A 15,791-nucleotide genomic window follows, 5' to 3' on the forward strand; every position below is an offset into this window, starting at 1 on the left:
TGTCTTCTGTATTGTCAACTTGCAGATGCTTCATTGCAGGAATGCAGAATTAAAATGTTAATTCAGTTCTCACATAACTTGCATGAATTTAAAACTAGCCTGTAAATCACTTCTACGTGCTTTAAGAAGCATGGGACTCTAACTTATGAAATACAAATTCACAGGTTTCTGCAGTCACAATTCAAAATATTTTTAAATAGTTATAAAAATGCTGCGAAACAATGTTTTCTATTATAAATAGCTGTTCTAAAACTGTGTTTTTAACTTGCCACGCAAGGAATTATGTAAGTGCCTACTACAAATTCTTATTCATTTAACTACCAAACATTAGATAACTTAGATTTCAATTCAGTGCCTAGCGTGTCTGGTGATTTACAGGAACATTCATAATCGTTTATTAAAATTGTAACTCGAGCAGAAAAGAATTTGTTTGCAGCAGGGGAAAAGCCATAAAATACAGGAATAAACAGCCAATTAAATTTAAAGCTATCTTCTAACGTGGAATAATACGAAGGAAAAAAAAAAAAAAAAAAGAGCTCTCGGATCTCCAGCTGAGTGGCGAGTTCAGCCTGCTGCAGCGTAGCGGGGAGGAGGTTTGCAGAGCCCCGGACACGCACACACCCCCCGTCACTGTTGAGAGGTGGCAATGCCACAGCGCACGGTGAGGAGGGGACGTGGTAAGTCACCAGCCGGCACTGCCAGCAGCTCGCTCGCACTCGACAGCCCGGCATTTTAAGTCCCGGTGCCGTTTGGGGTTTTGTGGGTTTTTTTCTCCCTCCAGAACACCGGTGTTTGCCAGTAAAGCCTCTCGCTCCACGCAGCCGAACAAAACGAGGTTTCTGGGCGCTTCCCCTGGGTATTTTCTTAAGGATTTGCCTCCCGTTGCGTCCCCGTTAGCTCGGCTGAAGCGGCGAGAGCAGAGGGGCCCCCGCCGCCCCCGGAGCGCGCGGCAGGTCGCGGTGGGCGCACGCCGTCGCCGGCGAGCACCGTGCGGGCTGGCAAACTTCTCCCGCTTTGCCCGGCCAGGCCAGCGAAGAGTTTTCTAGAAATATCTGTAAATGAATAGCTGCCATCAATCATTGTCATTCCTTTATTTCATGTCTCCTGATGAGGTTGACTAGTGTCATTGTTTGTTACTGTCCAAACCACATCTTCATTCTTGTAATGTCAAGCAGATATGACAAGCACACATTTTCCAGATGAGTAAGATACAAAGTCACCTTTTAATTTACAGTTCTTTGGGTTTTTTTTGTTTGTTGGGATTTTTTGGTTTTTTAATAAGCAAACGTGTCATAAAATTTACTGGACGTTCAGTTGCCTTTGGTACTAAAACAAAGTCACTCATTACTGAAAAGAAATAAATCCGGAGTAAGGAATTCTTACGATAAAATGGCTACCTAAAGCCTTTTATAACAAGAATTCTTTTATGGAGCTTGTCCCCCGCTATTAACTTCACCACTCTCAGAGCAAAATCTGCCAAAATTATTGCTGGAGCAAAAGAAATGCAGAGGGCAGGGAAATAATACATTTTAAAAAAAGAATGAGAGATTTGACTGGTTTGCCTCTTCCTTTTTAAATAACAGTTAGATAAAGAGAAATACAACCCTCAGAGGACCAAATGGTGGGACAGTCCTTTGGTTTGCATTATTGTTGTTCTCGTTGAAATCTTTGTGTTCCCGACACTGGCAGATTTTTAAGACTCTGATTTCAAACACTTGTAGGGAGTGTGTGTGTGTGTGTGACAGGGGGCTAGTTAATGGAGTCAGTATAAAATGCAAACCGGATAAAAATGAACAAAATAAACCTGGCAGTATTAAAAAAAGACCATAATGTAGGTGACCAAGTGTAATATAAAAGGCCAGAGTCTGCAGTTTTCCAGCAGAAAGGTTCGTGGAGTGCGTGCTGCCCATTTCCCTCCGCTGACAGCCTGCCTTCCGAGACCACCATCGAACACCTTTCAGCTGCAGTTGTGTGCAGCTTGTCTAAATATGTAAGATAACTTTTGTGGGCCTGCAGCAGCAGTTTGGCTGGGGCCCCGAACAAAGAAGCACCAGCGAGCTTGGCACGGCACCTTAGGAAGGGATTGTAAATTACTGGAGCATCATATAACTTTCTTTCTTTGGTTTCTCCTTTCTTTTTGGCTAGAATAACAGAGCAGGGTCAAAAAAGCAACCGTATTTGACTGAAACAATTAATTTAAAGTACTTACAAATTAGCTGTACAGTTTGGGTGTGAATATTAGCCATTCTCATTTTGTACTTTGTTTAAAATCTCATTCAAACTGTACAAGCCATTTTAAAAGAGGATAGATTACACATAAAACTTATTTCATATGCAGATGTTGGCATTATTTTAAATCGCAGGTCAGCCGGCTGGAGCGGAGTAATAATATATTTAGATCTATCCTTTTCTTTTTGTATTGCCTAGGAAGTTTAATGCTTCTGGTATAATTTGGTTCCTAAATTTCATTTTTAAAAGCAAGTCCATTGGCAAAATCAGAATGCAAAAAATAAATTGCAAGCTGCATGGGGTATTTATTTTCTAATTAAGGGAAGGCAAGTTCAGTGTAGGATTGTCCTTTTTTAACCTGCTCCTAGTTATTCTTAACAATTTTAAGCATCTGGCCCAGAGCAGAGATTCCATTTAAGAGAAATGCACGGGTGTGTTACCATTCTCCAGAGACGTCTCCGGTTCACACCACGCCAGCTTTATCCCCTGGGTGGACGACGTGCACCCACCCAGCCCTGCAGCTCTGCCGATGCAAAATGGTTTGCTCATCCCAAAACTGCGGTGCTGGGCTGCTGGAGGGAGAGCTGTGGCTGGTCATCTTCCTTCCCATGCCAGAAATCCCATTTTAAAGCACTGACCGAGCAGCTTATACTTTTCTGGTCACTTGAGCTGGTGCAGTGCCATGTCTGATACCTCTCTCTTGGGGTGCTTGTTCTGAGGTGGGGAGATTTGGGGCAAGTGGGCTTTGGAGCAGGCACCCAACGGGATGCTCAGTAAAGTGCGGCTTCAAAGTGATTAATGGAAGTAAAATTGCCCCTGATTACGGACAGTGGTGAAGGCTGTTCAATCACAGCGTCTGTTCTCACGCTTGGCGGGGAACTGTCTGTGCGCCTGCCTTGGGCAGGGAGACCTTAAAAAGCCCGGGACGGACCCTCAGCTCCGTGGAAGCCAGCAGAGCTTCAGTCACTTCACACCAACCAAAGGTCCATTCTGTGCCCACCTTCCTCAGAGAACGTCAAAGTGGGGAAAAGCTTTTTAGTCTGGAGTAAAAAATACTCGTTTCAAACATGCTTTCTAGCACATATGCTCAAAAAAGTTCACCAGCTAAAGGGCTAGAGGACTCTTCAAATTTCCAGCTGATTTACTCAGCTCTCAGAGCCTCGTTGGCTGAGCAGGAGGATTGACAGTGTATCAGGGCTCCTAATTGAAAAGTAATAAAATCTCTGAGCAAAGCTGGCAAATGAAGGCCTCCAGCCAATTTGTCAGCTTGCAGTCAACTCCGCGGAGCCGGGCAGAGCAGCAAGCCATTAAAAATAGTCTGATAATATCTGTTAAAACATTTTGCGGGCACTAAGGGATGGAATTGAAAACAGCACAGGCAAACTCTTTGGGAGTGAATGCAATCAAATCGATCTTGGCCCAAAGGGACAGAGACGATGGGGCAGAAAGCTGTCAAAACAGACAGGAGCCGGCCCGTGCCGCGAGCCCCGGGGCTGGGTGGGCTTCGCATCCCATGCCCAAGGATGCCGGAGAGGTGCCGTGGAGGTGATGCCCTCCTCGGGGAGGTTGTCCCCCGTCCCCCCGAGCCAGCCCTCGTGCTGCCACGTCGCTCAGCACCGGCGGCAGCTTCTTCTGTCCCCGAGCCGCCGGCGGAGGCAGAAGGGGGGATTTGGGACCGGGGAGGGGGGGACGCAGCAGGAGCCGGCGCGAAACAGGGGAGCGGACCCTCAAAAATTAACCAGCTGCAGGAAAAAAATCAGTGGTTATTCAGCGGGGTTTTAGTGAGAAAAATTGCCAGCCACTGCTGAATTAAGTATTGCTAGCAGCTAATTGAAATGTTACACATTTTAATTTGTCTGATTTCTTTCCAGTGGGTGATGTTATTTATATAGTTTGTGTATAGCTAACAACAGACTATACAGAAAATGTAAAGATTGCTTCCAACAATCAGTAATATCTGAGAGCACAGGCAGGAACGAGGTATTTAGGAAGACATCCATCCTTCACAGCTTAATATTAAATAGTAAAACATGTATAAAAAAACACTGTCTCATTATCATTTAAAGCTCTTTTTATTTATTTATTTATTTATTTTATTAAGGATTTTTGTTTTTTCTGGTAAAGAGGGATTTTGTTTTAAAACAAATACAGTTACCATATACTACTATTGCGGAAACCTGCATTTTTGTGTCCTTTCAGCCACATTGTTCCAAGGCCACCCAGTTCCCCTAGGAGGCTATAAACAGGGGAAGGATTTAAATCCTATTTTCTTTGTCAAGGATTTGGCAAGAACCCATATAGTAGGAAGCTGAGCACGGACAAAACCGAGTGAAAGGTGTCCTTTAATTCCCCGGCCGCTGGTAGAACAAAGCCTGCTCCCAGCGGGGTCCCGGCTGGCCGCACCCAGGCCGGCTTGGCGGCTTCATTTCAACTGCTGAATTCGGTGTATTTTTAGTTAACCATGTTGAGATTAATTAATTAGCCCTAGGAGTTAGTGCCTGTAAACGTCACCCAAAGCAGAGAAGTGTGAATACGTTGAGGCTGTTAATTCACCCAAAAATGGCAGCTCGTAATCCAGGCAGAGGAAATTCAGTCCCTCTGTCGGGATGACTGGCAGCTCCGTTGCACCATCGGGTTACTGCCTCAGTGACAACAAACTACATATCTATTTAACTTCTTAGCGATGCTTAAAAGAGCATCTTTTTATTTCGGCGAGGTAGCATTTAAAGTTGCCATTAGGAAAAAAATTGCCGTGGGGAGACAAACATTGGCATTTGGATAAAGAACAACATAACTGGTCTGATACCTAGAAAACCTAGTAAATGTAGAGAAAAATGCTACAGCTGTAACTTCATTAGAATGGCAGAATCTATTATAACCAACCGCAACTATCTAAATAGGAGCTAATTTACTTACGTGAGCCAAAATTCTGTTAACTGGTAGCGTATTGTAAGATACAGAGTAAGTTCTTGGGTTTGTGTTCTGGTTTTAAGTACAGAGTAAATGCACTATAATGAGCAGTTGAGAAGATGTTAATTCTAAAACCTTTTGCCTAAATGCAATAAGATAGTCCATAACTGATGCAAGTTGACAATGGGAGGTGAAAAGTGTACTGTATAGCCTGCAAAGAGAAAAGTTAATGGCAATGTAGGGAAGAGGAGATACTTAGCTTTCATGCTTCATACTGTATATTTTTTTCTGTTGTATTTGTCAACTAAAATGTCTTATATCTCTCTAAATGGTGTCTTTCTCTATATGTATAAATGAACAGATGCAGATAGAGCTCAAAAGCATGGCATGGATGAATTTATCTCTTCCAATCCCTGTAACTTTGACCACGCTTCACTCTTTGAGATGGTTCAGCGCCTCACTTTGGACCACAGACTTAATGATTCCTATTCTTGTCTGGCAAGTATATTCTTTGGTCTCTAGTGATATAAACATCAAGCAGCAAAGTCAAAGCTAGTGCGAGTGGGGGCTAATCCCCCTGTTGCTGGAAGATTGACTTCTGTTTACACCAGGTTTGAATTTGGCCCAGAGGTATTTTCTTTTGAGAGGCTACCTGCAGTGAACTGACTGCTGTTCTTCTCCAGTTGCACTGTCTTTATCATTTCTGTTTGCAATGCTTAAAATGTTTCTTCCTGCAAAGACAAACTCCAGTGTGGGGATGTGAAGTAGAGAGCAGTGTTTTGCAGCCTCCCGCACTGCCTTCCAGAGTCTTCTGGATGAAAGAACAGGGCAAGGATAACGGTCTGGTACCACCTCCCATGTCAATGGAGTCCCACCAGGAATAACTGTGGCCCAGCTTTGTGTCTGTATATGAGCAGGGACCCCAAGCAGGTAACAGATGGGACGAGGTGGATAACTGCAGTCACGCTGCAGTCTGTCCCTGCTCATGTAGTCGCATGCCCATCCTGATTATTTTCAGGAGCGCAGGTTGCAGCTCTCAGCCCGCTGCTGTGTAACACGGGCTATGGGACAGTGGCACTGAGATGCTCCAGGACAGCTTGTAGCCTTTGGGGTGCAGTGCTTGGGGGCTCTTAGGTACTGTGAGGTTTTAAATGACAAATAACCTTTAGCCATCCAACTTGAATAATTAATTTTTAGCAGTTTGAGTGAGGAGGGTGAAGAGGCTCTTAGTTTTCAAGAAAACAGCAGGATGAAGCCTTTCTAGAGGGGCCTGAAGTGGAGGTCCTGTCCTGAACATGGCATGGGACAGATCCTGACCTGTAGCCCTCCCAGTGCTGCACAGAAACCTCCTCTCTGGGGTGTCCTCATGGGCTTCTGCAGCAACAGGACCACCCCGTGCCGATAGCCTTCATCTCTTGCCAGCTGTGCAGTCGCTGGAACTGGAGCTCTTGAGTGGCTTGCTGTTAAAAGCAGCAACCCGGGAACACAACTGAGCAGTTGGCAGTGAGGCCGTCGGTCTCAAATCCTGTCCTCCGCATCCCCCTCCACGACGGTGCTCCTCTCACCTCCTCTGCTCCTTGCACGGCACGCAAGGGCTGATCTCCTCAGAAAGGCTAAGATCCAGTAAATGCCATTAGCGGTAGTGAGTTGTCACCTTCCTGATGAGAGGCAGAGCTAGGAGGAACGGTTGTGGACGTCCCCGGAGGTAAGGATGGGCTGGGGGAAGGCAGCAGCGTGCACTTTACTCGCAGATACCCAAGTGGTACAAGTAGGCTTGGTGGGAGCATTGTCAGACCTGCAGCAGGTTTCTCACCCGGTTCCATCGAGGTCTTTGCTCTGGCAGGCAGTGAATTTGGCATGCAGCTTCTGCTCCCCACGCATGGCTGACCCTAGAAAGACCATCCCCATCCATGCATGTCTGACAGGTTGGCTTGCAGCTGGTTTGTCTCTGTGCAGTCTCGGGCCTGGTGAGAGAGCTGTGGCCGTTGAATTAAATTCATGGCAAGGTGCAAGGCTATCACTGAAAATGATTAACGATGTTTCTCTTCAAGAAACCCACCAGCCGCACTTCTGCTTGTTATTGAGATGTTTAGGCCCTTGCTAGAAGCTACTGGCCTGGTGGAGCTCCCCTCAGCACCAAGACTTGTGCCTCTTCGCAGCAGAGCATCACCAATTAACCGTCTTCTTTCAAGTCACCCATTGCAGAGTGTTATAAAGAAGAGAATAATGGCCTGTGTTCACCTATGCTTGGATTTCACATGCTTCTTTACTTATCCTAATATGGTTTTGTCCCGATTATGGTGTAAAAAAACAGACTGACCTCAAAATCTGAGTTCAACTGCAAAGAGCTCCCATTGCTCTTGATATGTCTGTGGGACGTTGGTGATACCACTGCACTGGCTTGCCTGGAGGAGCTGTGAGCCCGTGGTAAGCCTGCTCTGTCCGCTCTGTGTGCCGCTGGGCAATTGTTATTCTTCCTACAGGACATTCCCATGCAAGGTCCCGCAGAGTTTTTCCTCGTCACACCTCTTCTTGTTTTCAAGTGTGGACGTGGAGGTGCCAGGGAAGACTTACCCAGACGCAGTGGCTCACCCTGACACGGAGGATAACTCAGCGTCGCCTCCTTTCCGCGGAACCAGGTTAAACAACATTACTGAGAGCCCACTCGCTGGCTGAGCCAGGCATCCCTATGAAAACAAACAGGCTGGCTGACTAATCTCAGCTACGGCAGAAGTGATGTTTGCTGGCAGAGAGCACCGTGCTGGGGAAGGGGAAGAGCGTTGTCTGCAGAGCTTGCTGAGGGCTCCTGCCCGTCATCCGGTAAACCGGTAGCACAGTCGCTTTTACAGCTCTTCCTGGGCTTTTGGGAAGAGTATACAGCTCTTCCAGCTTAGTGTGGACCCCACACACGCATGAGTCTTCATTCCTTCCTGCTTGGACACGTGTGTTGTTTCTGAGACTGCCCTTCAGCTCTTCCCAAGACTTCCCAACCCACTGCCAGCATCCAGCTCGTGCAGCCGGATCCCTGCCGGAGCTGTATTGCCCATGATGTGTCAGCATTCGTGGGATTCACATAACACAGCACGGCGTGTGCCGAGGAAAGGTGGTCTTCCAGAGTGCCCAGCCTAGCTGAGATGATGTGAAGGAGTCAGATTAAAAGGCCCATGAAGCAGGCCACCAAAATGAAATTCTTTTGGTTTTCCTATGGTAAATGGGAAAATTTAGCTACTGAAAAGTGAAAATTATCCCTCAAAAATTCTGGCTTTCACAAAAGCTGCATTTGCCATTAGTAAAATTGCCTGTGTTTCACCAGCCCTGACCAAGCCTTGCTTTACCCGGCTCCAAAGCTCCTGTTGCATTTTCTGCTGGTGCTCGGGACACGTGTCCCCTTCTCGGTGCAGTTCAGCTTGTTGAACACGGTCAGTCGAGCTCCCTCTGCTCTGCGGCCTTCCTCCATTGTCCCCTCCAGGTTTCCTCATGCCAGTGAAGACCATCAGGAGACCACACTGAGCTACACCTAGCTGCCTTGGGGAGAGAGGTGCCTGGTGTGCGTCATCGCTGTCAGCTGCATTTGCCAGACTGGCTGGTTGTTAGCTGGTTGCACCAGGCAAATCTTAACCAAGAGCCGGGATCTGCCTGAAGATGTGAGGGATTTGTCTGAATACTGCCTTCCATCAAACCTGAGATTTTTTCTGGGGCTGTGGGGAGCAGCATTTACTGCTCCTTTGGAGCCCCGTTCAGCAGCAGGTTTTTTATCTCCTACCTCTGCCACGCAAAAGAAGACCGCCTGGTCCTCCTGGGCTCTGGATCTCTCCACCCATAGTCTGCTTCCCTGTGCTCTCATAAGGTACGAGGCTCGTCACTGAACCTCTGAGCTTCTGCTTGCGCTTCCCATCTTTGAGCCGTGGCAGCGATCTTGAGTGTTTGCCCTCATCCTTTCTGTCCGCCTGAGGACCAGCACTTCTCAGACCCCGGTGTGGGGGAGCAGCGTGGGGTGCTCTGGATCACTGCGCCCAGCCTCCTGCTTTCTTTGCCCCAAACTCTGGGCTTGATACTTGGCTCCAGTGAAATTAGCGCCAGCCTTCCCCTTGATGTCACCAGGGCCAAGATTTCACTCCACAGGGAGGACTGAGTCCTTCATATGGATTAGGTGAATATAACAATTTCAACTGCATTTCCACCCCAGTAACCAAATGCACACATCCTTCTATCGCAGAGCAATCATGGCATTTCTATATTTTTACCATGCCTGATCACCAAAAACTTGTGTGAAGAGAGGCAAGGTGAAGAGACGGTCCAAGGATGTAACAAACAGGCAAGGTGAAGAAGTCCAGAATCAAGCGTAATACCACCAACCAAAAAGCAAACAAAAATACCGTTAGAAGCGGTGAAGGCAAATATACCCCTCCCAAAAAATAGCCTTCCAGAGTGCCGTCCCATCTGCATTGTTCTGTGTCTTCATTTTGAAATGTGCACTTCTAGTGATCCCAGCACTGTAGCTACTCCCTATATCTATCATTTTCCCCTCATTATTTTAATTCTTTTCTCAATCTGTTTTGGAGTTGGCCCAATAAGGATGAGCAAATCCTTCTCTATGTCTTTGAGCTCTTAATTGATATTTCTTCAACTCTTTTCAAAGCAGCTATTTTGGCATCTAGAAAAGATTTGGTGTCATCTGAGTGGTAGAAAATATATTTTAATCTTTCACAGCAGTGTTGTTTCTAAGATGTAGCATTTGGGGTAACAGATGGGGTGGCAAAGAAGTTGCCTATAGGGGCAGTGCTCTGCCTCAACTACTCTCCCGCCCGCTGCAGGAACTTTTCAATTAAACGATGAAAGATTTTGCAGCTTGATGCATTCCAGAGCTGCGTCTTAGCAATTGTTTAGCACCCAAATTTCCATGTAAATATTGACGGTTTTGCAGCATTTCGAAAAGCAATCTACAAGAATATTCTTGTTCTCACTAGCGCCTTCCCCGAAGGCAGAGGCGCGCTTCGCTTCGGCTGTCCCGGGACGTTCTCGCGGTGAAGGGCGTCCTCCTCGGGAGCCCAGACATTGCACCACAAGCTGTGTGTCACCAGGCCCTCAGGACTGACAGACAGAAATAGTCTGAGGTTTCTGGATGCGTAAAGAAACCCTGCTCGTGAGCAGAGCTTCCCTTTGCTTCAGTGCCGAGGAGGTGGGCGATGGCAGAGCGCGTTGCCAGCGGTACGCAATAAGGATGATGGGAAACGTCCCTTTCTGATACTGCGGAGCTGCCTTCCTCCGTCTGCAGGACGTTCCTACCTGCCAGATGCAAGAGAAGTCATTATTCAGTGTAATCCTCCATGCTCTCCCCCAGATCAGTCTTCTTGCTCCTGGCCGAATGTACAATCCCATCCCCGAAATGAGATTACTGTTTCACGCTGTTTAAATAACCAAACCTTTGTCATCTCTTAAAGGTGTAAGTCTTTTTTTTTTTTGTCTTTTTTTTTGTCTTTTTTTTGCTAGGCACTGACATGAACTGGCCTAACTTTTCAGCATTTTAAATGACATTTCCCTTTAATGGTAGCATAATATGTTTTTGTTAACAGTTGCACTGAGTATATGCTGTGTTTGGGTGATGATATGCAGACTGTATTGTTTAAGAGTGACCTCTCTCCTTTTTCCTTAACATAGCCTTAGGTTTGTATTTCTTTTATTAGAACAGTTGACCACTACACCTCCAAATCTGATAGCCTTTGTATTTAATAACTTATATTTAAAATCAAGTCTCTTTATTTCTAAACAGGGCTGGTTTAGTCCTGGCCAGGTCTTTGTGCTAGATGAGTATTGTGCACGTAATGGAGTGAGAGGCTGTCACAGACATCTCTGCTACCTCAGAGATTTGCTAGAGCGCGCAGAAAACGGAGCTATGATTGACCCCACCTTACTTCACTACAGCTTTGCCTTTTGCGCATCACATGTTCATGGCAACAGGTAAGGAATTCTTCTTGGCTAGCGGTTCCCTGCCAGCAAGGGATGACTTTGTCAAATATAGGTTTCCTTGGATAATGCACAACAGTCCCCAATTTGTTTTCACAGTGGATGTTTGGCAGCAGCGCTTCTAGTGGCATAGTCTGTTTGTTTGTTTGTTTCGTTGCTTGTTTAATGTAAGCAATAAAAATGCACGTAGAGGATCCAGAAATAAGGGGTTTTAACTTTCTTGCCCAGGCACCTGCTAGATGCAGTTCTGGACAAGATAGGGTTGAAGTACATGTGACTGTCAGGGGTTGAATAAATAGAAGCAAACAATATGCGGTGCTGATTTAATTGCTCTGCGAGAGGATCTGACAAGTTGCAGCAGTGAAATTTTCAGCAGTATCAAACCTCAGTGTTCAGAAGGGCTTTAAGCCCTCGGGCACCCATGTCTCATTTAAAGTCCACGTGACGTCAGTTCGGAAACTGCTTAGGCATAACTGAAAATTTTATCTTGCTGCTGTTGCAAAGCAATTTCAATTTCGGAAGTAGCCCATTCCTTTCTCTCAAATGTGGCAAACCTTTGATGGGAGGAACTGGAGCTGTGCTTTTTGCTTTTCTCTTTATTTTGTTGACAGCGGTAGCATCTATTGCAGCTTCTTTCTCTGCTTTTTTTCTGTTAAGTTGTATTATATACTTGGAGATACCCCTCTCTATCCTGCATATGCTGCTGAAGAAAGGAATGTTATAAAATAATTACGTGTTTTCATAAACCCTCTGGTAAATACCATCCTGAATTATGACACGCATTGCCCAGGTTTCACGTTGCAAGGCTGCCGCTTGCTTTTGCAGTTACTTTCATACATCTTGTCATGGAAACCGAGTTTTTGCTTCCTTAGTTTCTTTTTTAGTTCTGACTTTCTTTTGCTCGTTCGTTCCTTCTTTGCCAATTGTTACTTGATTTCAGTTGTTTCCTTTCAGTTTAGTTTCCTTTTGTTTTATTTTGAGTTTTTTCATGCTTTCTTCTTGTTTCTTTCACTTTTGCTGCTGGCCTTGCCCCCCGCGTTTCAATCACTCCCCAAAGCCAACTCATGGCAGAATTACTTGGTGGGTCCCAGCCAAGCGCAGAAGGCGAGGGGGGCAAAGTGTCTCATGCCTCTGCCGCTGAAGCGGAGACAAAAAAGGATTCCAAAAAGGAGTCCAAAAAAAGGAAAGATTCCAAATCCCAGCCGAATCCAGAGCCGAAAAGGTAAGTGAAAGCGCGCAGTGCACAGAAGTGCGTTGTACAGGGCACCGGGCTCCTCGGTCACTGAGCACACTGGGCAGTTTGCGCCCCTGCGGCACTGGGAGACCCACTGCGGCACCAGCATTCGGGTCTGACACTCTCCTGGGAGTTGGATGGGATTTGGGCACCCATATCCCGTAGCGGGTCAGGTCCTTGAGTTTTTTAGGCGGGCGTTTAGGAGATGGCTCACACGGCGTGTAGGGGATGGGACCGGGCAGGTGAAGCTGGCTGCCCCCATCGCCCCTTTTCCATAGGCAGGAGTCTCCTGTGGGGCAGGACCTGGTTCAAAGGCCATTTGGCCCAAAACAGAGAGGAGGTTGGATGCCAGTCACGGCTACCCCATGTACCTCTGCACAGGGCCCAGCAGAGCCAGAGCTGGAGCCTCCTCTTCATCAGGAGGTATCTGACGGTACTGGCCAAGGTGACACCCCGCCATTCCCTCCCCGTGAGGCTGGAGAGTTGTGGGCTTAGGAAAACGTCTTGTTTAAAACCCGAGTGGTGTGTAGACCCCAGTCCCATGCCTGCAGAGCTGCCCAGGGCTGCGTGCGGCTGCTGCGCCGTGCTGGGACACTGCTGGGCACTGCCAAACGGGCAACTCGGCCACGGACAGGCTATTCAAATAATTCATTTAAAATATTCCAAGAAAGGAATTAGATGTTTTGCTATGACTTAGCTGTCTTTAGCTGATGGTTGACTTCACATCAGAAGGCTGAAGGTTCACATTCCTTCTTGGTGGCTGCCGTCTCTCCGTTACCTGGGGATTACGGGAGGCTCTGTGCTAGAGCTGCGAGCCTGCGGCGTTGCGCTTTCTCACCGAGGGCACGCTCGGCGTAACGCCCGGGAGCCTGGTGCGGAGGCTGCGGGGTGCGGTTTCTGGCCTCTGCTATCGGGAGGTCACAAAAAAAGGACCGCAGGGGGTCTGGGAGAAAACATGACTCTGTATCTTTCGTGTCTACATCAGAAATCTGAATATCTGGGTGGAAGAGTCACAATTTCTTTTCTGAAAGCTGTTTAGGCCACATGCATCATGCATTTGCGAGCTGGCTGGCAGAGAGCGACAGAAAGCCAATATTTACCCATGAAGTCCTTACTGGCAGTTGCGACGTGTGTAAAGCCGGGTTCGCTTTAGCTACGTCCCTTCCTCCCACCTGCTGCATCCATACGTTGCTCGTTGCCTTAGGGCTGGCCGTGCGCTCCCCAGGAAACCTATAGCTCATGGCAGAGCTGGAAACTTTCCGTGTAAAATTTGCTAAGGCGGGAGCACGCCTGCCCTGGGACCTGGCACGGCGTCCGATGAAGCATCTTGGAGCAGCCGTGTATTGCGTCGTTATTGGTATGCACGGTGCTCTGGGAAAGATTCGAGTTACGAGACATTCTTCTGTTTAACAAAGGCTTCTTCTTCTGTCAAAACTGAGAAAGTGTTGATTTTCTTTACAAAAGGAAGTTCCTTCACTTTAAAAAAAAACCTGAACGGGTGGTTCAGCTTTCCCCAGAACGAGGTTGGCTGTCAGTCAGAATATGCCACCCAGTAATGAAGGTCGAGCAGGGAGATAATTCCATGTGGCTATCAATCTCCTGTATTAGCAGCAGACAGTGATGGAGCTGAGGTGGGCTGTCTGTTTGTATCGTGTTTGCGTAAGGTCAGGCGGCGAGACAACAGTCGCTCGCAGTCAGCGGGGAAGTGCGGGCAGGCTGCGGTGCGGATGCCGAGGACAGCCCGAAGGTCAAGGCTGACAGAATGACAGGCGTCAGCGCGGGGACGATGCCTCCTCGCCTGTCCGGCTCCCGCCTCGGCGGCACGGCTGCCGCGCCGCAGCCGCGACGGGAGCAGGACGGCTGCTGGTGGAAATGGACCTCCAGCGCGGAGCCGACCCTGCGGCCCCAGCAGGTGAAATGGTCAAAGCGGGATTTTGGGGGACGTTTTGGAGCCCTGTTGCATTATGTGTCAGCGTTTGGTCTCCCCCCCCCGCCTCCTTTGGGCTCATATAGCTTATTCAGACCCCGGAAAGCCTGACATCATCTCTCCAAACCAAGGCTGTAAATCACGACTATTTGCATGACAGTCCCCTTAATTTTTCTGTTAATTTCATCCTTTTACAAGTAAAAATGGAGTTAAATGTAAATTGCTTGTCCTAAGCTTAACCTTCTGCAGACACCTGAATATGTAAGGTGCAGGCTGTCAGGAGGGCAGGGACCAGCAAGAGGCAAAGACTGCTGAATATCTGCATGGCTTGCTCTTACCCAGGTACTTGCTCTTTACTAAGACTGAGGAACTCGAGGCTTTTTCGCTCTTGTGGTCACTAGTGAGTTGATAAAAAGGTTTTGTCCACCAGGTATCACTCGATGCCTTTTGTAAAGTCCTGCCGTTATGAAAGACGATGTGATTTCTGATGTATGTACCTATGTGACAGGTAAGAAAGGCATAGTGTTATTCAGACATCCAACAACACACGCTGTGCATTTATTGATGTCTCTCTGCTTTTGGTACCACCACTACAGGACCGAGGGTTTTGCTTGCCTTTATTGATAGTCCTCCAAAAAACTCGCGAAGGCAAGAAGCAGGAATGGTTTTGAGAAGACATCGTGATTTGGGGTAAAATTATGAAAGGTTTTACATGATGGCCCAGGTCTTTCCCTGCCTTCTGCTTCCATGTTTGTCGCTGTCCTCACGTTGGAGGGCTATGACAGTACTGCCAGCGTCGTTTGACACGCGGAGAAGCGATGTGTTAGAGGAGCCTCGCTGCTTCCCTGCCTGCGCATGGGAGAGGCGTTGCGGAGCAGAAAGTTGAGCTCAGCTTTCCCAGGCCCAAAGTTAGCGCCTAAACCTTGAGCAGTGGTTCCTGCTCCTTTCAGGAGTGACCTTGGTTCCGCTTGTGCCTTTTTTTTTATTTAGCCATATAACAACTTTATTGTTAAGCTTTCAAGTTGGCACCAAAAAAGACTCTTTCTGTGCTTGGTAATCCCGAACTTTTAAAAGTAAGACTAAAATATTGATTGTGTCCATGCTAAGTATTAGCAGACATTGAGCTTATCAAAATCAGGATGCCGGACTGAATCCCCTCCAGTCTAATAACGACTGAACGCCGTCATTTTCTGCAAGTGGTTCAATGACTATTTACCCAAGGTCCAAGCAGCTACAAGTCTCTCTGTTAATTAATTTGGTGTGTTAGTGACTTGCCCTTTCCTCTGTAAGCTGTATTTTATGGCATCAAGCTTGTTTTCAAGAAGTAGCTCTTTCATTAGCTAACATTACCATTAGCTTTCGTTAGTTTTTTACAACTGTAAGCCAGCAGAAATAATGTTACTGTCATAAACCTTGAAGAACTGAAAAGCCTGCTTAACATATTTGCATTTTTTTCCATTGTATTCTAATTACATATCTGGCTGTTTCACATAAAGGCAAGGTTTCCATAGAGCTAGTTAAAAAAAC

At 47.0% G+C, this 15,791-nt stretch overlaps 1 protein-coding gene across 1 annotated transcript in view; it reads left to right on the top strand.

Annotated features, from left to right (window-relative positions):
• The window catches only part of CADPS (Ca++-dependent secretion activator), a 185,117-nt gene that overhangs the window by 91,776 nt on the left and 77,550 nt on the right, over positions 1-15,791 (top strand). Inside the window, exons 12-13 of the mRNA XM_010573333.1 lie at positions 5,501-5,637; positions 10,910-11,097. Coding sequence (XP_010571635.1) covers positions 5,501-5,637; positions 10,910-11,097 — 325 coding nt within the window. The remainder of the gene's footprint in view (positions 1-5,500; positions 5,638-10,909; positions 11,098-15,791) is intronic.

Source organism: Haliaeetus leucocephalus, unplaced genomic scaffold (genome assembly GCF_000737465.1).
Source record: "Haliaeetus leucocephalus isolate CR32 unplaced genomic scaffold, Haliaeetus_leucocephalus-4.0 Scaffold2, whole genome shotgun sequence".
NCBI classification, from domain to species: Eukaryota; Metazoa; Chordata; class Aves; order Accipitriformes; family Accipitridae; genus Haliaeetus; species Haliaeetus leucocephalus.